This window comes from Anomaloglossus baeobatrachus, chromosome 2 (assembly GCF_048569485.1).
Source record: "Anomaloglossus baeobatrachus isolate aAnoBae1 chromosome 2, aAnoBae1.hap1, whole genome shotgun sequence".
Taxonomy (NCBI): Eukaryota; Metazoa; Chordata; class Amphibia; order Anura; family Aromobatidae; genus Anomaloglossus; species Anomaloglossus baeobatrachus.
In genome coordinates this window covers 680,255,858-680,282,149 of record NC_134354.1, presented here as the reverse complement: position 1 = coordinate 680,282,149, position 26,292 = coordinate 680,255,858, and the positions used below count along the sequence as shown (strand labels likewise).

Genomic DNA, 26,292 nt, shown 5'->3' with positions numbered 1-26,292 from the left:
AGGTACAGTGAGTGTTTGCTAGTATAATGGCTGAGTTTAAAAAAGTTAGAGTGTGCAATGCAGGCAGACGTGCTGCAAATATCGTTCCAATACTGTGAATAGACAAAAGTAAAATAGCCACGTTTAGGATACAACTAGGTACACTGAGTGTTTGCTAGTATAATGGCTGAGTTTAAAAAAGTTAGAGTGTGCAATGCAGGCAGACGTGCTGCAAATAACGTTCCAATACTGTGAATAGACAAAAGTACAATAGCCACGTTTAGGATACAACTAGGTACACTGAGTGTTTGCTACTATAAATGGCTGAGTTTAAAAAAGTTTGAGTGTGCAATGCAGGCAGACGTGCTGCAAATAACGTTCCAATACTGTGAATTGACAAAAGTACAATAGCCACGTTTAGGATACAACTAGGTACAGTGAGTGTTTGCTAGTATAATGGCTGAGTTTAAAAAAGTTTGAGTGTGCAATGCAGGCAGACGTGCTGCAAATAACGTTCCAATACTGTGAATTGACAAAAGTACAATAGCCACGTTTAGGATACAACTAGGTACAGTGAGTGTTTGCTAGTATAATGGCTGAGTTTAAAAAAGTTTGAGTGTGCAATGCAGGCAGACGTGCTGCAAATAACGTTCCAATACTGTGAATTGACAAAAGTACAATAGCCACGTTTAGGATACAACTAGGTACAGTGAGTGTTTGCTAGTATAATGGCTGAGTTTAAAAAAGTTAGAGTGTGCAATGCAGGCAGACGTGCTGCAAATATCGTTCCAATACTGTGAATAGACAAAAGTAAAATAGCCACGTTTAGGATACAACTAGGTACACTGAGTGTTTGCTAGTATAATGGCTGAGTTTAAAAAAGTTAGAGTGTGCAATGCAGGCAGACGTGCTGCAAATAACGTTCCAATACTGTGAATAGACAAAAGTACAATAGCCACGTTTAGGATACAACTAGGTACACTGAGTGTTTGCTACTATAAATGGCTGAGTTTAAAAAAGTTTGAGTGTGCAATGCAGGCAGACGTGCTGCAAATAACGTTCCAATACTGTGAATTGACAAAAGTACAATAGCCACGTTTAGGATACAACTAGGTACACTGAGTGTTTGCTACTATAAATGGCTGAGTTTAAAAAAGTTTGAGTGTGCAATGCAGGCAGACGTGCTGCAAATAACGTTCCAATACTGTGAATTGACAAAAGTACAATAGCCACGTTTAGGATACAACTAGGTACACTGAGTGTTTGCTACTATAAATGGCTGAGTTTAAAAAAGTTAGAGTGTGCAATGCAGGCAGACGTGCTGCAAATATCGTTCCAATACTGTGAATAGACAAAAGTACAATAGCCACGTTTAGGATACAACTAGGTACACTGAGTGTTTGCTAGTATAATGGCTTAGTAACAATGAGTTGTAGTGTGCAATGCAGGCAGACGTGCTCTGCAAATGTCTTTGCACTAGTGGGACTATAGCAAAGTCCAATAGCCACGTTTAGGATGCCACTAGGTACACTGAGTGTTTGCTAGTAAAATTGCTTAGTTTAAAAAAGTTGGAGTGTGCAATGCAGGCAGATGTGCTCTGCTAATATCTTTGCACTAGTGGGACTATAGCAAAGTCCAATAGCCACGTATAGGATGCCACTAGGTACACTGAGTGTTTGCTAGTATAATGGCTTAGTTAAAATGAGTTTGAGTGTGCAATGCAGGCAGACGCGCTATGCAAATGTCTTTGCACTAGTGGGACTATAGCAAAGTCCAATAGCCACGTATAGGATGCCACTAGGTACACTGAGTGTTTGCTAGTATAATGGCTTGGTTTTAATGAGTTGGAGTGTGCAATGCAGGCAGACGCGCTCTGCAAATGTCTTTGCACTAGTGGGACTATAGCAAAGTCCAATAGCCACGTATAGGATGCCACTAGGTACACTGAGTGTTTGCTAGTATAATGGCTTGGTTAGAATGAGTTGTAGTGTGCAATGCAGGCAGATGTGCTCTGCTAATGTCTTTGCACTAGTGGGACTATAGCAAAGTCCAATAGCCACGTATAGGATGCCACTAGGTACACTGAGTGTTTGCTAGTATAATGGCTGAGTTTAAAAAAGTTAGAGTGTGCAATGCAGGCAGACGTGCTGCAAATATCGTTCCAATACTGTGAATAGACAAAAGTACAATAGCCACGTTTAGGATACAACTAGGTACACTGAGTGTTTGCTACTATAAATGGCTGAGTTTAAAAAAGTTTGAGTGTGCAATGCAGGCAGACGTGCTGCAAATAACGTTCCAATACTGTGAATTGACAAAAGTACAATAGCCACGTTTAGGATACAACTAGGTACACTGAGTGTTTGCTACTATAAATGGCTGAGTTTAAAAAAGTTAGAGTGTGCAATGCAGGCAGACGTGCTGCAAATATCGTTCCAATACTGTGAATAGACAAAAGTACAATAGCCACGTTTAGGATACAACTAGGTACACTGAGTGTTTGCTAGTATAATGGCTTAGTAACAATGAGTTGTAGTGTGCAATGCAGGCAGACGTGCTCTGCAAATGTCTTTGCACTAGTGGGACTATAGCAAAGTCCAATAGCCACGTTTAGGATGCCACTAGGTACACTGAGTGTTTGCTAGTAAAATTGCTTAGTTTAAAAAAGTTGGAGTGTGCAATGCAGGCAGATGTGCTCTGCTAATATCTTTGCACTAGTGGGACTATAGCAAAGTCCAATAGCCACGTATAGGATGCCACTAGGTACACTGAGTGTTTGCTAGTATAATGGCTTAGTTAAAATGAGTTTGAGTGTGCAATGCAGGCAGACGCGCTATGCAAATGTCTTTGCACTAGTGGGACTATAGCAAAGTCCAATAGCCACGTATAGGATGCCACTAGGTACACTGAGTGTTTGCTAGTATAATGGCTTGGTTTTAATGAGTTGGAGTGTGCAATGCAGGCAGACGCGCTCTGCAAATGTCTTTGCACTAGTGGGACTATAGCAAAGTCCAATAGCCACGTATAGGATGCCACTAGGTACACTGAGTGTTTGCTAGTATAATGGCTTGGTTAGAATGAGTTGTAGTGTGCAATGCAGGCAGATGTGCTCTGCTAATGTCTTTGCACTAGTGGGACTATAGCAAAGTCCAATAGCCACGTATAGGATGCCACTAGGTACACTGAGTGTTTGCTAGTATAATGGCTTAGTTAAAATGAGTTTGAGTGTGCAATGCAGGCAGACGCGCTATGCAAATGTCTTTGCACTAGTGGGACTATAGCAAAGTCCAATAGCCACGTATAGGATGCCACTAGGTACACTGAGTGTTTGCTAGTATAATGGCTTGGTTAGAATGAGTTGTAGTGTGCAATGCAGGCAGATGTGCTCTGCTAATGTCTTTGCACTAGTGGGACTATAGCAAAGTCCAATAGCCACGTATAGGATGCCACTAGGTACACTGAGTGTTTGCTAGTATAATGGCTTAGTTAAAATGAGTTTGAGTGTGCAATGCCGGCAGACGCGCTATGCAAATGTCTTTGCACTAGTGGGACTATAGCAAAGTCCAATAGCCACGTATAGGATGCCACTAGGTACACTGAGTGTTTGCTAGTATAATGGCTTGGTTTTAATGAGTTGGAGTGTGCAATGCAGGCAGACGCGCTCTGCAAATGTCTTTGCACTAGTGGGACTATAGCAAAGTCCAATAGCCACGTATAGGATGCCACTAGGTACACTGAGTGTTTGCTAGTATAATGGCTTGGTTAGAATGAGTTGTAGTGTGCAATGCAGGCAGACGCGCTCTGCAAATGTCTTTGCACTAGTGGGACTATAGCAAAGTCCAATAGCCACGTATAGGATGCCACTAGGTACACTGAGTGTTTGCTAGTATAATGGCTTGGTTAGAATGAGTTGTAGTGTGCAATGCAGGCAGACGCGCTCTGCAAATGTCTTTGCACTAGTGGGACTATAGCAAAGTCCAATAGCCACGTATAGGATGCCACTAGGTACACTGAGTGTTTGCTAGTATAATGGCTTAGTTATCAGTTGGAGTGTGCAGAGGACAAGAGGGTACAGTGGCAGGATTGTGGTGCTCTGGGTAGAGGAATGGAAGCCTGCCTTTCTATTCCCTCCTAATGGTGAAATGCAGGTAGGAAATCCCTGACCTGGGCTACACAGACGCTGTTGCTGTTTGCAGGACCTGTCACCTATGGCTCTCTGACCCTGCCGGTTGGAGCCCTTAAAAGGACTGCTATAAAGTGCTCTCCCTAAGCTGTCTAACGCTGTGTATGCAGCGCATACAGCTGTATCGGCTATAGGACTCAGGAAGACGGAGCTGCGACAGTGATGTCTGACACCAAAGACGCAGAAGGCAGATAATGGCGTCCGTGAAGAAAATGTCCGGTTTTATAATGCAGGGACATGTGACATGCAGATCCTATCACACATGCCGTTGCTTCTCTGGCTCAAAGTCCACTTAGCTGTGTGTGTGTCTGGGATTGGCTGACATGCTGGCCCGCCCCACAAGACGCGCGCGCTTAGGGAAGGAAGACAAGAAAAAAAAAAAAAAAAAATGGCGATCGCCATTATAGAAACAGCAGTGATCTGAAGGCGCTGTTCACGCACACTATACACTGAAATGTGATAATAGTTTGATTCACAGAGTGACTTACACTATTACAGCAGAAACCAAGCTATGATTTAGCTGTTTTTTGGCTGCTAGAACCGTTCTCGAACGTTTCTAGAACTACCGAGCTTTTGCAAAAAGCTCGAGTTCTAGTTCGATCTAGAACATGCCCCAAAATCACTCGAGCCGCGAACTGGAGAACCACGAACCACGAACCGCGCTCAACTCTAGTAAGCAACATAGTGAATCAGGAGAACTATACTACATTTCTAATTGGAGATATTTGCTAATATTATTATTACATCTACTACATACTGGGATAGGATTTTGGAGATGGGAATACCTCTTTAAGTAGTTTTGATAAATTTGCCCAACTTTGTTCACAATGCACAGTCCTGTAAAGCCAAATGTATCCATAGACCTGTTTGGCGGTGCCCTGTTTCAATATGTCTGGCGGGTGTATGTTGGCACATTTTTGGGAAAGCATTGTGGTGCTTTTCAGTATGAGGGCTTCAGTTACAAAAGTATATAAACAGTTTTGTCATACAGTGGGAGTCAATAACAGACGTATACCGTGCCTCATATATTTTCTGAGAGATTTTCTTGATTTTTGTGCTGTTTTTTTGTCAGATAACAATCTTTTCAGCTTCCCCATACACGTGCGCACTCGGCTTGAGTAAGGGCCGCTTTACACGCAAAACCAGGGTGTCACAGAGGCTGCAGAAATCCAGCAAAGTGCAGGCCATTCTCTTCCTTGGTAACTTGATCCCACACCAGTGCAGCAGGACAGACACCCCCTCCAGTGTAAGAGCTAAACAGAGCAGCGGGGGAGGGGCTGGAGCAGAGGGAGTGAGGAGAGTGAAGAGAGCAGACCAGGGGAGGATAGCTCCTGGCTGCTGTAAGGAAGGGAAGTGTGAGGAAGGGGCCCGAGGTGACCGGGGCAGGGTAGTGGCCCGCCGGTATCAAGGGACGACCCGGATCACTGCAGGGGAGTGGGCTCCCCGATCCCGACTGAGGAAGGAGAAAGAAGCGTCTGGCTGCAAAACAAGGACAGGATTCTGCTGTACTGTGTGTGGGACCCAAACACCCTCCGCACCGAAGGCTGTGGACTCTGGCAGTTTCAAGTTTACCAGTGACTCTGTGTGGTTTAATTGTGAGTACAACAGTGCCATCAGGCACCGCACCGCAGCACTGCGCCCTGCAGCATCTCCCCCCTCCCTCCTATCGGGCCCCGGGACCAACAGCCCCTACCCACGGAGGGGTCAACACCTAGCTGCTCCCCGCCATCGCTCCCGGGAACCCCGTCACCAGCAGCGGTGGTGCCCACCATCACCACAACCCGTGGGTGGCGTCACGAACACTCCATCCATCCCAAAAATCCAATTCCCCTCACTTTTCACTCGTGGGCGAGGAGCGCTGCTCGAGCCCCGGGTCCGGCCCGCTCGAGCCACCGAGGAGAAGGTACCAGATCCGAGCGCGATCTCCCCGAGCAGACTCCTGCGACGGGGAAGCTGGCCCCTGCCCTCAACAGCCCACCAACACTCCCAGTGAGTAAAAAGACTATTAAATGACTTCCCTGTGTTGTCCTAGTGGCTTTCGTACACACACTTATCCTCCACTGGAGCCAGCCCTACCCACGGAGGGCTTACCAACCTGCTGCTCATAACACCGGCCCCAGGAGGAGTGAAGCACAGCAGCGGTGGCCATTCCACCTGGCCACACTACCGTGGGTGGCGTCACAAACTTTTCCACTTAAACTATCCCCCTTTTATTGTGGAGCAACCACAGGGCACGGAACCGGGCACCGCCACCAGTAATCTGTTAAGCCCAGGACCGAGTGACTGCCCCTGATCCCTGGGACTTCGCCCCTTTAATAGCGCAGGGCGACACACACGCTACTTATTTATTCTTTATGGATTTAAAGCATCAAAACGTTTTTCAAATCTGCAACATGTCAATTCTTTCAGCCTCTTTTCAGTGTTTTTCACTCATTTAAATGAATGCGAGAAAACACAAGTCAAAAATGCCCTTATTTTGTGCAGAATTTTTCCTGCCAACACTCTGGTGCAAATACTTAATGTGTGCATATACCATAGCGCAGGACTATGCCAACCTAAAGATTAAAAATTGTATGACTCCAGTCTTATGCTATATGAAGATCATTTACAATCCATTGCCTAAGAAAAAAATCATCAGTAATCTCCAATAAATATGGAAACTCTTAAGTTTAGACTTTTTCCCTGTTTGGAGGAAAGTTGCGTGGCAGCCATGATGGCCTGTGTTGGTCTCCGATCTTTCTTTCTAGCGTATCACTAGAGATAAAGAACACAGATGCTTTTCTGATGGTCATTTTGGAAAAGCTGAATCACAACAGCTTTCAGAGCTGTAAAATCCATCATAATGACTGGCACCCAACTTTCCAAGGAACAGACAAAAAAAGGCAACAGATATAAAGTGACAACAGAAGGAGCAATATTTGCTTGTGCCTTTTTATTTAAGGTAGAATTCTCTGTAAGGCCTCGGTTCCACTTGTGTATAGCTTCTGATGTGAGTGCATCGGAAGCGATATGCTAATGACCCTCTGCTGCAAGTGTCAGCCAAGTGTCATGCGACTTGCAATTGGATCACAGCTGCAGAGGAGTGGGGAGGAGTACATTCTCCCCATCTCCTCTGCTGTCTGTCTCTGCGTATATCGCACTGCGGTTGGGTGACATGCGAGTGCAGTGCGATGTTTCATATGCACCTGAAGCGACCGGTGGTAGGGCCGCGGGTGTGTGTGTATGCTCTATTCCAACAAAATCCCCATACTCAGATTTTACCGGTAGTAACATTTCTTTACTAGGAAACATATTTATAATACAATCAACCGAACTATCTGCGCACATGAGTATAGTGGAGTCTCCGGATTTTCACTCCTTCCGGGTACGCAGCAAGAGGAAAGGAAAAAAACAACAAAGAAATGGCGGCAACTTTCCCTAACTTTCCCTACAATCACGTACCAGTCTATCCCGGAAGAAGATGCCGCTCCCACGTCGCAGGCCTGGAGTCTCACGATGGTGGGTCCCAGTGCAGCGCTGAAGGGATGCAGCTCCTCGGTCTTCTCCTTTGATCTTCCCCCGCTGGTAACGGATTCTAATCAGTCTTTTAGTCCCGGGGCACGACGAGCAGAAGAAGGGAGGTCACAACCCCTGCACTTGCACTCAGGGTGCGATGCTCTGCAGTCCGGTTAGATCCTTGGTGAAAACAAAGTCCTGCAGACCGGGAGTGGCAGAAACCACTTCCACAGGCTGATTTCTCCAAGACTCCGGTGGCAAAAGAGCCCTCTGTTCAGGGAGACCACACGCAGCTCTCCTCTCACTGAGCTCTGCAGCTGAACAACCTTCCCGCACTTTTTCTTCCTGGTTTTCCCACACAAGCTGCAGTAGGGGATTTCCCACCTCTGTGTTTGTGATTGCACAGTCTGACACTGCCCCCTTGTGGGCAATTGCTGAAGCAGTATTCAAATCCATTTCTACATTAATGATGCAGTCTGAATTGTTGATCCCATTACACACCCATAGACTAATATGGGTGCGTGTGAGCCGAGACTCGCTGCCAAATGCAGCATGCTGCGATTCATTTCTCATGCCGATATGGCATGAGAAATCAGTCTCAGATGGACACTGCCCCATAGCTTTGTACTGGTACGAGAGCAATCCGATGTTTTACTGGATTGCATTCGTCTGTGCATAATGCAAATGGAACCAATGCCTAATGGGCTGCTGCGTATTTGTACTGCAATCTCCACCCCTTTTTTTTATAATTCACCTGCACTAAAGAGGTTTATTTAATCGGCTTTGTAACCCCCCCAGTGGCTCAATGCTTTTGCACACAGGACTGTGATTTATGTGCTCTGTACTTTTTAAAGGTATAGGCTCCACTTGTATTAATATTTTCCAGATATTTCTAAAATGACAAGGCTAAAGCTGTCAATCATTACTAAAATCTCCTTTTTAAGCATAAAGTGGCAAGTCTAGCACGCAGAGGATCCAAGATGAGATCTCTTCTATGTCAGCATCAGCCGAATCTCCAAGCACTAAAATGACAAATCCTTCCTTTGTCGTGCAGAATCTGGTAACAGTGATAATAACTTTGGAAGCGAGCGCTAATGAAAACCTTGTCGTTTTTATAACGCTGAAGGAACAGCGAATATTAAAAATGTAAATATTTAAACTCCATATAAAAACTCCACAGCTTCGGTGCGTGAAGAACACTGTAATGCGGAGGAATACAATGTCTGTGAAGAACGGTTTTGTTCTCTCTGTACTTCGGCATTTTTAACAATTCTGCCTTTTTACAAAAACTCTCGTTATATGAAGTGATAAATAGGTTTTCTTTTTGTTCCCCATTACTTTAATTGCAGCTGTTCTCTTTCTCCCTCTAGTGGCTGATTAGTAAATTACTTTTTTTTTTCCTTACATAGCATTGCCTAAATGAGATTGAAATCCTGGCTATAATTTTTGCTGCTGCTATTCATGATTTTGAGCATACAGGAACAACGAACAGCTTCCACATCCAGACAAAGTAAGTAAAACCTAACAATTTTGCTGAAAATAAATTGTCTTTTAAATTTTAGGATGGAGAAGAGCGTATACAACCTCAATTCCAAATAAGTTGGGACGCTGTATAGAATGTAAAGAAAACAAGAAATCAATGATTTGCAAATTTCTTATAGCCGTATGTTATTCACAACAGAACATGAAACACATAACAAAAGTTGAAAGTCAGACATTTTTCCATTTAAATGTTAGCCTTAAAGGGAACCTATGACCAGATTTGGGGCCTATAAGCTGCGGCCACCACGACTGGGCTCTTATATACAGCATTCTAACATGCTGTATATAAGAGCCTAGGCCGCTGTGTAGAACGTAAAAATCACTTTATAATACTCACCTAAACCGGTCGATGCGGTGGAGTTGGGTCATACAGGCATCTCCGTTCTCCGGTGCTGGCGCCTGTGTGACGCCCTGGCCGGGCAAGGTAGTCACAGTTAGGGCCCCGCAATACAACTGTCCCTCATAGGTAACATTCAGCCAAACATTAAAACCCTAGTCACCCCCTCAGGGCTTGATGGACACACCAGGGGGCGAAACCAGGCAGTTCTCCGGTGCCGGCGCCCCCTCTTTCGGCCATCTTTGTCGTACTTCTTCTGAAGCCGCAGTGCATGACGCGTCCTACGTCATCCAAACTCGCCGGCATTGAGGTCCTGAGCAAGCGCACTTTGATCTTCCCTGTGCAGGGCAGATCAAAGCATTGTAGTGCGCCTGCGCGGGACCGGCGAGTGTGTATGACATAGGACGCGTCATGCACACAGGCTTCAGAAGGTGGATGAAGATGGTCGAAAGAGAAGGCGCCGGCACCGGAGAATGGAAAAGCCCATATGACCCAACTCCACCGCAGCAACCGTTTAGATAAGTATTATAAAGTCATTTTTACGCTGTACACAGCAACCTGGGCTGTTATATACAGCATGTTAGAATGCTATATATAAGAGCCCACTGGTGGTGACTGCAGCTTATAGTCACCAAATCTGCTGACAGGTTCCCGTTAAGTTGCAATTCACCCAAAATTTAAACAAAGGTCTCCTACGTGTTGAAGTTTTGACACTATATCTTCTTCTTTCAGCAGACACAACAAAGGTCACCACTAGTCATGCAAAAAAATAATCATTTTTCCAAGACTTTACTTACCATTTACAATTGTATGTGTTTTTTCAGAGCCAAAGTCATTCGGACACTTCACAGATGCTCACATGCGCTCTGCAGAGCAAACTGAATATAGTCACATATAGATCACACATTAAAGCAGTTGTCCAAGAATAGATAAAAAAATAAATAGTCATTATAAATAAATTTATAAATACCTTTAATTAACAAATCACACTTATTTTGTATTGGTGGTAATCACTGTGGTACATCAAAATGGCCACTGTCTTGCACAAAAAGTTGTCCCAAAAGTACCTGTGAGAATGTGAAGTGGGACGCTCTGCTGTGACCTGAAGATATGTATACCATATAATATACAAAAGCCGATCATCATTCAGAAAGACAGGGTGGACAGCAGTGTGAGCAGCCTCTTCTCATCTCAGCACCCCTGGTATCTCCAGAATTAGATCACATAGACATTGTAGACAATAGTGTGCAGCCTCTTCTAACCTCAGCACCATTGGTATCTCCAGTATTAGATCAGGTAGACAAAGTGGAAAGCAGTGTGATCAGCCCCATTTTACCTCAACCACCTTGGCATCTTCAGTATTTGACCAGATAGACGGGGACAGCAGTATGAACAGCCTCTTATTACCTCAGCACGCCTGTTATCTCCAATATTACATCAGCATGACAGGGATAACAACACTGTGAGCAGCCTCATCTTACCTTAACACCCCTGGTATCTTCAGTATTAGATCAGATAGACTTGGTGGACAGCAGTGTGAGCTTCCCATTTTATCTCAACCACCCTGGAATCTCCAGTATTAGATCAGAAAGACTGGGTAAGCAGTGTGAGCATCTTCTCACCCGAGTATTCCTGGTATCTCTGGCATTAAATTAGCTAGACAGTGTAGGCAGCTGTGTGAGCAGCTTCTTCTTACCTAAGCACCGACTGGTATCTCCAGTATTAGATCAGGTAGACTGGGGGGAAAGCAATGTGAGCAGCTTCTTCTCACCCCAGGATTCCTGGTATCTCTAGCATTAGGTTACATAGACAGTGTAGGAAACAGTGTGAGCAGCCTCTTACCTCAGCATCCTTAATAGCTCCAGTATTAGATCAGATCGAGAGAGTAAACAGCAGTGTGAACAGCCTCTTAAAGAGAATCTGTCAGCTGTTTTTTTCTACTACATCTGAGAAAAGCATTATATAGGCAAAAAGACCTTGAATGCAATGATGTTTCACGTACTTTACTGGGTACAACAAAGATTTTAGATGCAGCCTGCAGCAGAGCTGAGAAAGCTAACTCCTCCCACAACAGGCTCTCTATGTACAAAGTCTATTGACAGTAGGCTGCTTATCAGAGAAGTTGGAGTGTTAGGGGTACTTTGTACGCTGTGACATCGCTAGCCGATTGTAGCGATGCCGAGCGCGATAGTTCCTGCCCCTGTCGCAGATGCGATATCTTGTGATAGCTGCCGTAGCGAACATTATCGCTACGGCAGCTTCACACGGACTTACCTGCCCTGCAACGTCACTCTGGCCGGCGACCCGCCTCCTTCCTAAGGGGGCGGGTTGTGCGGCGTCACAGCGACTTCACACGGCAGGTGGCCAATAGAAGCGGAGGGGCGGAGATGAGTGGGACGTAAACATCCTGCCCACCTCCTTCCTTCCTCATTGCAGGTGGGACGCAGGTAAGGAGATGTTCCTCGCTCCTGTGGCTTCATACACAGCGATGTGTGCTGCCGCAGGAATGAGGAACAACATCGTACCTGTCGCTGCAGCAACATTATGGAAATAACCGACACTACACAGATCACCGATTTTCGACGCTTTTGCGATCGTTTATCGGTGCTTCTAGGCTTTACACGTTGCAACGTCGTTACCGGCACTGGATGTGCGTCACTTTCGATTTGACCCCACGAGATCACAGTAGCGATGTCGCAACGTGCAAAGTACCCCTTAGACTATCTCACATGAGGCAATGTAATCTGAGCAGTGATAATCTCCTAGTGCTAAAACAATCGTTACATGTAAACAACAGCACAGAGCCTGATAAGAAACACTTTGCTGAAATCTGTGTTGTAACCCCTACATCATGCTGTATTCAGATTACATAGCAAAAACCTGTTGACAGATTGCCTTTAACTCATATCCCTTTGGTATCTTGAGTATTAGATAGAGTTGAGTGATTACCACCCTAACCAAAATGAGTGTAATTTGCTGATTAAAGTTAGTTAGGAAATTACTTATAATTCCATTTTCTTTGTGTCTTTGTTTTTCTGTTCTCAGAGAACCGCATTAAGGTTTATGTGACGCCATCATGGTAAATTTTCTATTTGGCTTCATCACAGTTTTGCAGTCAGGTCCATACATGTTTACAACAGAGGAAAGCTCCAGAGTTTAGTTTAATAAATAATAATAAAGATATATTTGTAGCATGTGTATTTAGAAAAGTCTGTTGCAAAAAATGTATTTCAAGTACCTGTAATAAATTGTGATTATGCTGCGATTTTACAGGCAAAAATTGGAAGTCACAAAAACTTTTAGGATTTAACTATTACATTGCTATGAGACAGTAAAACAGCGAGATTTCCATAGAAACAGGGTGTCACATGCCTGCGGTGACATAATGGGGTTATTTCGGTATCTCGCACATATCAGCTTGTTTGCAGTAGTAGCTTTTTAGATACTTGAGAATTCAGCAGAGATTCTCTTTCTTTCCATTACTGTTTTCTGGATCCATTAGAAATCTTAAAATAAATATTTTTAGGCTCTCTGCACATGTTGCTTTTTTATGCTTTTTTCCTTGCAGATTTTAATCAATACTGCAAGGAACAACACATCCCAGCAAAGTCTATGAGAATCTTGACTTGCTGTGCACACGCTGCTTCTTTTTTACTTGCAGATTTTGTTACAGAAAAAGAAGCAGCGTGTCAATTGTTTCTGCGTTTCTATAATCCCCTGCAATGCTTTATCACTACAGTGGATTATATCTGTACAGTTCGCCTCACACGCCATGCATACAGCATGGTGTGTGAGATGATCCGTAGCTCAGTAACCTGGGGTTGTTATGGTGACGACCCAGTAATCAGGTCCCTGTAATCGCATTACAAGAATCCGATCGCCAGGGAGAGGTTAGCGATCCCTCTCCGTGCCTCCTGAATGCTTCAATCGCATTGATCGCAGCATTCAGGGGGTTAACTGCCGGGAGCAGTGCATGCACCACTCCAAAAAAGCATCGTGCGCATATAGCCTTATACATTACTGTATTGTGTGACTGTATTGTGTGACTGTTATAGAACTCCCGATAATTACCATTATAGTCCGCTCACATCAGTCTGATTTTCATCCCTAAAAATTGAACGAGTCAAATCTGTTTGGTTTTCCATATGTCATGTGAGTGCTATGTGAGTGTGTGATTTTTTTTTTCTCGCGCAGCATCCATATGCAATGCATTTTTTCTCAGCAGCTATTATTCTACAGTCATTTACAGGACCATTTACAGTATTGTATGCCACAGAATGGTAATGTATCTATAAAATCGGACGACACACGGAAGGTCCATTTGATGTCCATTTTTTCTTGCACTCATAGACTCGCATTGGCAAGTCTCGGGCGTCTTACACTATCCTATGCGGCATGCTGTGATTTTTCGTCAGGTCAGAAACAGCTGAGTAGATATATCACAGATCAGAGATGCCTAAGGGTATGTGCGCACGTTGCTTTTTACCTGCTTTTTCTTCTGCGCTGTTTAATGCCAAAATGGATGTGTTCTTCTATTCAAGCAAAGTCTATGGGAATTTGGGTTTCTTGTTCACACTATGTTGTTCAAAATGCTGCCTTTTTGTGGCAGAACTTTGGTCAAAAACTCAGCTTTTCAAAGAAGCAACATGTCAATTGTTTTTGCCATTTGGGTTTTGCACTGCAAAGCTGAGTTTTTGACCAAAGTTCTGCCACAAAAAGGCAGCATTTTGAACAACATAGTGTGAACAAGAAACCCAAATTCCCATAGACTTTGCTTGAATAGAAGAACACATCCATTTTGGCATTAAACAGCGCAGAAGAAAAAGCAGCAAAAAAGCAGGTAAAAAGCAGGTAAAAAGCAACGTGCGCACATACCCTTATTGTTTAACATTGATGCGAGTACAATCCAAATTTTTATTTTATTCCACTCGGTGTATGTACACCATGAAATAAAAAAGTCTGTATGGTAGAAACAGCACCACTCTTTAACATAGGTTATGACTGGTATTGCAGCTCACCCGTATTCAAATGCATGAAGTTGACCTGTAGGACCACACGTAACCCATGTTCTAGAGTGGTGGTCTCAGAGACAAACACAGCTAGGGTCCCCTTAACTCGTATGTATAAATACTGAAATACCAGTATGGTTGTCATCAGTGTTTTCCATTAATATGTTTTTCCGGTATGGCTCAAGAAATAGAGATATTAAAGGAAACCTGTCACCTGAGCAGTTCTGGGTGCATATTGCTAATCCCTACCTAAAGCTGGTGTCACACATAACGACGACGACAACGACGTCGCTGCTACGTCACCATTTTCTGTGACGTTGCAGCGACGTCCCGTCGCTGTCGCTGTGTGTGACATCCAGCAACGACCTGGCCCCTGCTGTGAGGTCGCCGGTCGTTGCTGAATGTCCAGCTTCATTTTTTGGTCGTCACTCTCCCGCTGTGACACACACATCGCTGTGTGTGACAGCGAGAGAGCGACGAAATGAAGCGATCAGGAGCCGGCACTGGCAGCTGCGGTAAGCTGTAACCAGCGTAAACATCGGGTAACCAAGGGAAGACCTTTCCCTGGTTACCCGATGTTTACGCTGGTTACCAGCCTCCGCTCTTGCTGCCAGCGCCGGCTCCTGCACTGTGACATGTGGCTGCAGTATGCATCGGGTAATTAACCCGATGCATACTGTAGCAAGGAGAGCAAGGAGCCAGCGTGCACGCGGCTCCCTGCTCTCTGCACTGTGACATGTAGCTGCAGCACACATCGGGTTAATTAACCCGATGTGTGCTGCAGGAGAGCAAGGAGCCAGCGCTAAGCGCGGCTCCCTGCTCTCTGAACTGTGACATGTAGCTGCAGCACACATCGGGTTAATTAACCCGATGTGTGCTGCAGGAGAGCAAGGAGCCAGCGCTAAGCGCGGCTCCCTGCTCTCTGAACATGTAGCACAGCGACCTTATGATCGCTGCTTCTGCTGTGTTTGACAGCTAAGCAGCGATCATAACAGCGACTTACAAGGTCGCTGTTACGTCACCGAAAATGGTGACGTAACAGCGACGTCGTTGTCGCTGTCGTTTAGTGTGACACCAGCTTAACTGTCCGAGCCTATACTAGCATAGATAAAAAGATGTTTAGAAAAATATTTCTAAAGATCCTTTATGATATGCTAATGAGGCCAGGGACAAGTCGCAAGGGTGTTAGTTCCTGTGCTACCCTCTTAGCATATTAGCACACCCACAAGGGCGTGCTGACATGCTATGCAAAGCCCATTGCCCAGCATCATCATCAGCAGTGACACGTGTACCTGTGTCCATTGTACCGCCTCAGAATGCCAGGCTTAGGGTTAGTGCGTATGATCAGAAGTCCCTGGACTTTTGGTCATGCGCACTACACCAGTTTGAAGCCTGGACACGTACTCCCGGCTTCATAGTGCACATGACCTGAAATCCGGGGAAATCTGATCATGTGCACTGAGACGAAAACAAACATTGGCCACGGTGACAGCAGAGAGGTGAGCAACCGTGCCTCTGAAATTAGCATGTTAGCATGCCCACAGCGATGTGCTTACATGCTAAGGGGGCCAACTAGCCAAGGGACCAAGGGAAGTAACGCCCTTGCGACTAGCTGCTAGCCTCATAAGCATGTTAAGGTATCTTTAGGAATACTTTTTCTAAAGACCTTTTTATGTATACTGCTATAGGCTGGGACGATTAGGAAGGGATTAGCAATATGCACCCAGAACTGCTTTTGGCTCTGGGTGCACATTGCACCTGACAGGTTCCCTTTAAAAAGCTTCTCCTATACTTTCACTGTTAAACACTTACAGCACACGGATGCGGACAGATTCCCTTAAACCCTTACTATGGTTTGGCCAATCATTTGATCCATACAGAGGAGCACTCACAAGGAAGAGCGCTGCTGTGTTCTGTATGAGAGAGCCGCTGACAAACATCTCTGGCGGCGACTTATGTTTTAGAATAAAAAAGATTGTCAGTCGGAAAGTGGACATGCCAGAAACATATCTTATCAACATCTGTCAGGGAGGGATCAGAGCCCCCATATACTGTCGGACAAACTTGTTGATATTGTGGGTCCAGCCAATTTTAGTCTGTGTATGGCGAACTAAAAGAAGTCCTCCCATGTAGTTTTTTAACTAAATCTTTGTAAATGTATTTGTAGTGTAGTTTGTCTTAATATATTCAACTACTGCCATCTTCTTTAGTATCCAATGCTTTCCTGCTCCTCTTCTCAGTAACATCACCAGTCTTCACACTGTCTGGGTCACATTGTGCACTGCTTGACCCAGAAGTGTTTTTTACTATGTAACATTGAAAGTGTCAAAACAAGGCTCTCTAGCCTTACATTGTAAAAGAGACCCCCAACTTCTAGAGCGTACAGTCAGCTGGATAGTCTAAAGAGCGGTGATGTCACTGCTAGCGGTGATGTCACAGCCCTGGATACCGGAGAAGACCGCGGTAAGTGAGTATATAGCCAAATACCGTATTTTTCGGACTATAAGGCTATGTTCACACTAGAAAAATGATTTTTCTTAAGAAATTTCTTAAGAGTGAAGGATTAGTGCACCTGCGTTAAAAAACGCACCAAAAACGCACCTGCGTTTTTGCCGCGTTTTCGGTGCGTTTTTGGTGCGTTTTTACCGCTGGTTGCTCCCTGCGTTATTGTGCCAATTATCTATGGCAAATAACGCAGTTAGCTGCAGAGAAGAAGTGACATGCTCATTCTTTTTCTTAAGAAAATCTACTGAAAGAATTTTCTTAAGAAAAAAACGCAGTGTGCGCACAGCTAATTTTTTTTGCCATAGGTTTTGCTGGGGAATGTCTGCAGAAAGGTTACAAGAATTTCTCAAGAAATTTCTGCAGCAAAAACGGACCAAAAACGCAGGTAAAAAACGCAGTGTGTGAACATAGCCTAATACGCATTTTTTTCCCCCAAATGTTAGGGGAAAGTGGGGGGGTGCGTCTTATAGTCTGAATGTAGGGCTGCGGGGAATGAGGGTGCTGCGGTGGAGCGAGTCATCGGTGGCACGAGCAGGCTGTAGCAGTGCCTGCTGTGACCACGTGGAGCCGCTCATTTAATATGTACGCCCATCATCCCGCCCATCATCTCTCAGCGCTGAAGCCGGCGCTGACAGGTGGATGGGATGATGGGCGAGGGATAAACAGCTCAGCTCATGTGATCACCTCTGGCAACTACAGCCTGGAGTGATCATGTGCGGCTGTATTCACTGCCCCCTGCGCATCATCATTAGCGCGGGGTGCAGTGAATCAGTATACTCACCGGCCACGATCCCTGCAGCACCGCGATGTCCTCCTGTCTGCCAGCGGCGGCTGTGTGGAGACTAGCGGTGCGCACGGCGATGACGTCATCGCTCTGCGCACGTGTCCACACGCAGCCGCCGGCGGCACAGACAGGAGGATATCGCGATGCTGCAGGGATCGTGGCCGGCTCCACTCAGCGGCGCTGCTGCTGACACAGACGGGAGAATGAGCGATGCTGCAGGGATCGTGGCCGGCTCCACTCAGCGGCGCTGCTGCTGACACAGACGGGAGAATGAGCGATGCTGCAGGGATCGTGGCCGGCTCCCCTCAGCGGCGCTGCTGCTGACACAGACGGGAGGATGAGCGATGCTGCAGGGATCGTGGCCGGCTCCACTCAGCGGCGCTGCTGCTGACACAGACGGGAGGATGAGCGATGCTGCAGGGATCGTGGCCGGCTCCACTCAGCGGCGCTGCTGCTGACACAGACGGGAGGAGGAGCGATGCTGCATGGAGTGAGGTAAGGTGAGTATGAACGTTTATTTTTTTTTATGTGCCACAGGACCTGTCTAGGGACGTTAGGGAATGCAGGGATAAGCATCAGGTGAGTGTTAGGCGGTGACCCCGCTCCCCGCCCCCTAGCACCAGGTCTTACTGTTGTATCATGTTCCCGGTGTACCCTGTGTGTTACGGTGCTCACAGGGAGTTCCCTAATACCTGATTTAACTCCTGTAGTCACTGTGTGACATAGGCGTTCTGTGAGTACTCATCTTTAGAAATACTAGGAAACTGCAGTAATAGTCCTATCTCACCTGTGATTTCCCTTTCAGTATGCATACACATTGTATACACATTTGTAAAAATCCGAGAGATACACTGGATCTGGAGATACCTTACATATTTTGTCGACTTGTCATAAAACAGTTTGATTCTGGTCCAGAATTCATGTAATAATTTATATAGTCTTTTTGAAATTATCATTTTTTCCCCTAATGTGGCACTTACTGTCTGTCGTATGGTTTTTTTTTTGCCTTCCTCTGGATCAACATGTCAGGTTAGGTCATGGGTTGAACTCGATGGACTTAAGTCTACCTTTAACACTATGAAACTATCTGTTGCTACCACTGGATCACTTATGCCATAAAACCCTGCGCACTGGAAAAAACTATTTCATCTTCTTACTTTCCCTTAGTTAGCAACTAAATAAACTATTGTCCTGGTGTGGAAAAATAAAATTATCCTCTAGAAGTTGTCAAATCTAGAATGATTATTTTCTTCCCATCAATGACAATTTTGCAATATTAAATTTACTATACCCTTTTCCAAATCTGATTTATATAATATTTATATATACACTCCTTTTTAGGCCTCCTTCACACGTCCGTGTCTCCGGTATGTGTTTGGTCCGTTTCCTCACGTGCCGGAGACACGGGCACATGTAGACCCATTAAAATCAATGGGTCTGCGCACACGTGCGTGTTTTGCTATGGACCATGTGTCCGTGTGGAGCATACGTGTGCCGAAAAAAATCTATACTCACCTTCTCCAGCTCTGCTGTCTCTTCCACTGCTGTCACTTGCCTCCGACCCCTGCTCACTATGATCATTGAATATTCACTCCACTGCGGGCCGAAAGCAGCAGCAGCGGGGAGGCAGGACCGGAGAGTGAAGATCAGCACCATGGACAGCAACGCCAGGGACAGGTGAGCAGAAAGTTCCCGATCTCCGTGTGTTATCTGTGATAACACACGGAGAACACACGTTGTGCCATACAAACAGCACACGGAGGGCAATACGAACCTTTGACACGTCCGTGAAAAACGTGCATGGTTTTCACGGATGTGTGAAGGCGGCCTAAAGCGGGCTTTACACGCTACGACATCGCTAATGCGGAGTCGTTGGGGTCACGGAATTCGTGACGCACATCCGGCCGCATTAGCGATGCCTTTGCGTTTGACACCGATAAGCGATTTTTCATCGTTGCAAAAACGTGCAAAATCGCTAATCGGCGACATGGGGGTCCATTTTTAAATCTCGTTACTGCAGCAGTAACGAGGTTGTTCCTCGTTCCTGCGGCAGCACACATCGCTGCGTGTGACGCCGCAGGAACGAGGAAGCTCCCCTTACCTGCCTCCCGGCCGCTATGAGGAAGGAAGGAGGTGGGCGGGATGTTACGTCCCGCTCAGCTCCGCCCCTCCGCTGCTATTGGGCGGCGGTTCAGTGACGTCGCTGTGACGTCGCACGGACCGCCCCCTTAGAAAGGAGGCGGTTCGCCCGTCACAGCGACGTCGCCGGACAGGTATGTATGTGTGACGGCTGTTGTGCGACACGGGCAGCGATTTGCCCGTGTTGCGCAACAGATGGGGGCGGGTACCCACACTAGCGATATCGGGACCGATATCGCAGTGTGTAAAGTAGCCTTTAGAGTGGATTTTAAAGAGCATATGACGTGCACTAAGTAGGCTCCTACTTAATGTATTTGCTAAGTTTATTAAAGGGGTTTTCCCATCTCCAAGATCCTATCCCAGTATGTAGTAGGTGTAATAAAAATAATATTAGCAAATACCTCCAATTAGAAATGTACTACAGTTCTCCTGATCTGTCTCTTACCTCATGTGCAGGGCATTGCAGCTTAGGTATCCATGATTTCATCTACTCATATAGTGACAGTTAGCTTGTTGCTCATGGTCGTAACCATGGACATGTAAGATGCAATGCCCTGCACATGAGGTAAGATACATAGTTAATCAGGAAAACTATACTACATTTCTAATTGGAGGTGTTTGCTAATATTTTTATTATTTTTATTACGCCTACTGCATATTGGAGATTGGAATACCCCTTTAACTACTTGTGAAATATACAATTAAATGCTTAGTATTTTTGGACAGATTCAAAAAGTGAAGTCGTTGCATAAAAAAAGGACAAGGTCGTATTTGAAAAGACTTCACTTGAGTTTTGACTGTAGCAGAGAAATTGACGTGAAGGATGTGATTACTCCATATATATAAATCAGTAATGTTCCATACCAGTAACAATTGCACTGCCTCCCGCACAAGGTCATCCTCCGCAGCTGGACACGAGGAAATTTGATTTCCAGCTACAAAAATGATTATTTACGGTCAGAACCATAATGTTCTCGCAGAAGAGCTGGAATTACCAAAAACCGTAGATGATAGGATTCCATATATCTGCCTGTAAGGACTTGTTATAAGTATATATACACGGCTCCTAGCACTAATAATACAGCAAATTGGTGACTCAGATATCGCTCTTATTCACAGTGTGCTGTCAGGAATTTTCAGAAAAATGCCATATAAACTTATGTTTCTCTTTGGTTTCTTGGGGAATAGGGGATTAAAGGGGGCTTTACATGCAACAACAGCGCTAACGAGATGTCGTTGGGGTCACAGAATTCGTGACGCACATCCGGCCTCGTTAGCGACGTCGTTGCGTGTAAAGCAGCCTTTACTGTCTTTTTGAATCCCCAGTGACAAAATGGATTCATCATAAGTCACTGCTGTCATCCTGCCCTGGTTGTATTGTTGGTATGTGGTGGTCATCTCTATTGAAATGTTCATTTCTTGAGTGGCATGTTTTGTGAACAGTGCCACATTTCTAGGTGGCACCCAAGTGAAATTCAAGCTATACATTTCCCTGATTTAAAGGGACTCTGTCACCAGGCTTTTGCTCCTTCATCTGAGAGAAGCAGAACATAGAGACAGAGACCCTGATTCCAGCGATGTGTCACTTACTGAGCTGTTTGCTGTCAATTTGATGAAATCAGTGTTTTCTCTGCTGCAGATCTAGCAGTTATACAGAGCTCATGAATATGCTGGACTACCTGCAGCATGACAAGTAGTCTTCAAATGATAATCTACTGGTGATTTAACAGTGATTTAATCAAAACTATACTAAGCAGCCCAGTAAGTGACATTGCTGGAATCAGGATCTCTTCCCCTACGTTATGCTGCTTTAAGATTAAGTGGCAAAAACCTGGTGACAGATTCCCTTTAAAGACTCTTGCACCCTTCTATTTCCAGCAGTGGTGGACTGTCGTGAAAGCAACAGGCTGTAAGCAAAAGAATAATAACATTTTAATATTTCAAGAACTGCAGAGAATTTTAATAAACAGTAAATTGCAAAATTGTTGTCATGATAGGTACGGGCAAGTACCAAAGAAATGAACGGTGAAAGGGAAGGAAAGGAAACCCTGTTTTTAGTGAAGGAGGAGATGGTGACCCCTGATCAAACCTACCGCTGGTCCCTGGGGTCCCTCACTACCCTAGATAGGTTTTGCACCTATGCGCCCAGCTGAATACCTTACCCTAGGTATCCCTAGTGCCGGACCCTAAATAGGGAACAGGTGGGATGAGCTCTTTATTGACCTCACCAAACGCTGAAGAAGACACAAGGAGGACACACATGGGAAATAGTGCAATAATTACTTATCTACAGATGACTTAGGTAGAAGTTCAGCAAAGTTTCAGGAACAATACCACAGATGAGTGTAAGCCGCCTGCTTGCATACAGAGCTTGAATGAACTGAATATCACCAGCACAAGTCTAGGGAAAATGAGAATATTTAAACCCAAGGGGAAATACAGATGATTAGCAGCTGAAGGGAAAAGGAGCTCTGCTGGGTCTTAAAGGGAAAAGGATGGGAACCCAGCAGAGGAGATACCTAGTACACTGAATACTGACAGCAGGAACAATAGAAAGTCAGAGAGCATTTTGCACAGTCAAATGCTGTGACCTTCTATTGCTAGATACTACAGTGTCAGCCGTGATAATTGCTGGTATAAAAATGATTTATTAGCGCAAAAAAGATTCATTTATGTTTAAAATTCCCTTAAAAGTGTTCTTATCCTTTAACGCCGTAAATGGCCATTTGGATGGCAACCTAATAGTCATTTGAACATAAAATTGGTAGCTCAAAACAGGGACTTTGTTTTTGAAGATGTTCAGAATTAGAAATACTTGGAGTTGTCTATAGTAATCGGTTACATTGACTACGTGGCTCACTGGAACATCCTCTGTTCTCCGATTTGCCTGTCCAAAGTTGGACAAATGTCTATGAACATATATTCTATGGTTCCGTTTACATTTGCATCTGAGGCTTCAGTTGGAGATCTATTTAGTTAGCTGCAATATTTTTGTCAAAATGAAGAACATCATGGAAAAACCTAAGGGACCCCATGATAAGTGAACGGGGTCCATCGGGATGGTAGTATCAATTGTGAAACATTTTATAAGTGTAAAACTGGATGCAAACAGTGGACAGAGCCCACGTAAGAATGATGTATAAAGGCCGCTTTACACGCTACGATTTATCTGACGATCTCTTAAACGATGTGACACGCCCAGATCGTAGTTACGATTTGAGGAGATCGCACATAGGTCGTTTTGTAGTGGTCACACGCACACATAGGCAGGGTGCCAAACGTAGTAATATGTTCGCTGCGTTCCAAACGATGAACGATATTTTGAAAATGAACAACGTGTCAACGATCAACGATTTTCACCCTATTTGCGATCGTTCGGAGTCGCACGTAGGTGTCACACGCAACGACGTCGCTAACGATGACGGATGTGCGTCCCGAAACCGTGACCCCGACGACATATCGTCAGATAAATCATAGCATATAACGCCGTCTTAACTCTGAAACTAGATTTACATCTGATTGACGTTCACGTGTACATTTCATATGTGTCATCTGCACTTTTCTCTGTAGATCAGACTGTGCTATCCTGTACAATGACCGGTCAGTTCTGGAAAACCATCATGTCAGTGCAGTCTATCGGATCATGCAAGATGATGAAATGAACATATTTGTGAATCTCACCAAAGACGAGTTCACGTAAGTGTGATGTATGTATGATGGATCGATAAGTGTGCCCGAGCAGCAGTCCCAAGCAGCGGCAGCAGTCAGAGCATTGACTAAATCATTATAGCTTAGAGAAAACCTTCAGTAATATAATTAGCTGCTCACGTCTATAAGATGCTTTTTATTACCTTGGTATTAATGAATTGGTCTTTGTGGAGGAGACAGAGCAGATGGCTGGTTTCTTCCTCTGTGATATTTAATTATTTGCAGATCATAAGATCCAGATAACTTCATGAGCTCTGATTATTGGAAGAGTGTTTAATGAATTAAAGCCAGGCCTAAAAAGACTGTGATCTCTCCTGAATTTTATGTATTTACTTAATCTATTCTTAAAGGGAATCTGTCAGGAGATTTTTGCAACCTCATGTGAGAGCAGCTTGATGTAGGTAAAGAGATTCTGAATCCAGTGATGTATTACTTAGATTGCTTGCTGCAGCTATTCTGACACAATTAGGCTCTGTGCCACGTGTGCGTATTGCATGCAGTTATGCTGCGTTCTGCACCGCATCGTAACTGCATGCGTCCTGCGTCCCCAGCACAATCTATGAAGATTGTGCATTATCCATGTGCACGTTGCATTTTAGAATGCAGCGATTTGCATGCTGCCAAATTGCTGCGTTCTAAAAAGCAACATGTCACTTCTTTCGTGTGCTTTGGATGCAGGTCCTGCTCTGTCTATGGGAGGGGCTGCATCCAGAGCGCATGAAATCAGCTTTTCAGTATACAGTGTTTCTGCAGCGATTTGAAGCGCACATGTGCTGTTCAAATTGCTGCAGAAATTTCTGCAGGGACAGAACGCAACGTGGGCACATAGCCTCAGAATGTTTAGATTTAGCCATGTACCAGAGCTGAGAAAGCTGGGCCCACCCCCACCAGGCTCTGTTTAGAGACTGTACATTGATAGTGAGGGGTCAATCAGAGAAGTGCATGTGCCGGACTGCCCTGTGATTATATCGTAGTCCGAGCAATGATAAGTCCTGCTTAACCCTAGAACGCATACCTGGGGCTTCGCAGGCCTTCTAGGTCATTTGTTTTCTATGGTAGATTGAATTGCTTGCGCGTTCTAGGGTTAAACAAATATAGCAAATAAACAACAGATCAGACCATGACAAGTGAGGAATCCCTGCATTCTCTGTGTTAACCCTTGCATCATGCTGTCTGCAGCTTACATAGTCAAACCCTGCTGACAGATTCCTTTTAAAACTCTACCTTGAGCTTTTCCTCTGCTGTTATTCCTGGAAATGCAAGAATGAATGGACAACTAGATATTACCTTTCTCCTTGTCAATAGGACATTTCTCTTTACTCTTTAGCATAAAATAGTTAACATTTCCTGGAAGGACTACTGAGGAGTGCAATAGAGCTGAGCTCATGCAGGCAGTATGCTCTGAAATAAGAATTCCATTCTAAGTATTAAAAGTCTTACTAAGTTTTTCAGTTTGTTCTTGCAGAGAACTAAGGGCTCTTGTCATCGAGATGGTCCTGGCCACAGATATGTCTTGTCACTTCCAGCAAGTGAAAACCATGAAATCTGGCCTGCAAACGATGGAAAAGTGAGTCTGGAAACAGTTAAATCTTCTGCTTATAAAACCATAAGATTTCTAAGTATGGTATATTGTGGACAAGTGTAAAACAGGACGGATATGAGAAGCGAGGAGCTTGTAGCTAGACCAAGTGCCAATGGCCAAATGTCCCAACCATGTCTACTGCAGGTAAAGAAGGGTTGGTAATCAGCTTAAGTGGTTATTATGGATTCAGCAACTGAAGGTGTTTATTTTATATTGAAAAGTTGTACAATTTCTTAATATTTATTTGGTTAATTAATGTATCAAGGCATTTTAAGAAGTTTTGCATTCTCTAAAAGTGGCAAAAATATGGCACTCCTTATTTGCTCCAAACTTTGTAACTTTATGCCACTTTCCCGTTTCACAAAACTGGCTATAATCTGACTGTGGTTAGCGCTAAAGATTAGGTTTAAAGACTACCTATCACTGATTAGCATAATTGGACAGTTTTTTTCTCGGATAGAGAAGATTTGTTCTAGTCAACCCCTAAGGATGGGTTAACACATTGTGTCCCCGGTTAACACTTGGCTTTATTGTAGATTTTTTTTGTTTCATAGTCACGATGAAGCTCACTAAAATGTTTATTCTGTTTATTTTCTCTGAATATTAAATGTAAATCATTAGCTAAGTCAAAAGGTGCTAAAATATTTATTTAACTTCACAGTGAAAAATTAATATTCCATGACTTCTTCAGTTTGATATCAAAATAAAACATTTGGTCTTGTAAAACGTATCTAACTCTAGACAAGGGAGTGAAACTGTTGTATCTTCACCTTAACCCCTTCTCCTGCTCTGACAAAATAATATGTCACACAGTTATGATGATACTGTCATGGAAGCCCCTTTCCTGGGAAAGCTAATTTGGGGTGAGAAACAAAGGGTCTACAGATATGCCAGCACTGGTGAAATAAGGGAACGATGCATCGGAGACAAGCGCATACACAGGAGCCATCAGACTGTGTACAAAGCTATTGTATGACCCCCACAAAGGCAGGGTTTATTGTACCCACAGAAATAGGACGTTTCAGTACA

At 44.5% G+C, this 26,292-nt stretch overlaps 1 protein-coding gene across 5 annotated transcripts in view; it reads left to right on the top strand.

Moving 5' to 3' along the window:
* PDE1B (phosphodiesterase 1B) overlaps window positions 1-26,292 on the top strand; it is a 556,943-nt gene that overhangs the window by 499,350 nt on the left and 31,301 nt on the right. For all 5 annotated transcript variants that reach the window (XM_075337166.1, XM_075337165.1, XM_075337170.1 and 2 more), the window contains 3 exons: window positions 9,067-9,167; window positions 23,544-23,669; window positions 25,147-25,248. In XM_075337166.1, coding sequence (XP_075193281.1) covers window positions 9,067-9,167; window positions 23,544-23,669; window positions 25,147-25,248 — 329 coding nt within the window. The remainder of the gene's footprint in view (window positions 1-9,066; window positions 9,168-23,543; window positions 23,670-25,146; window positions 25,249-26,292) is intronic.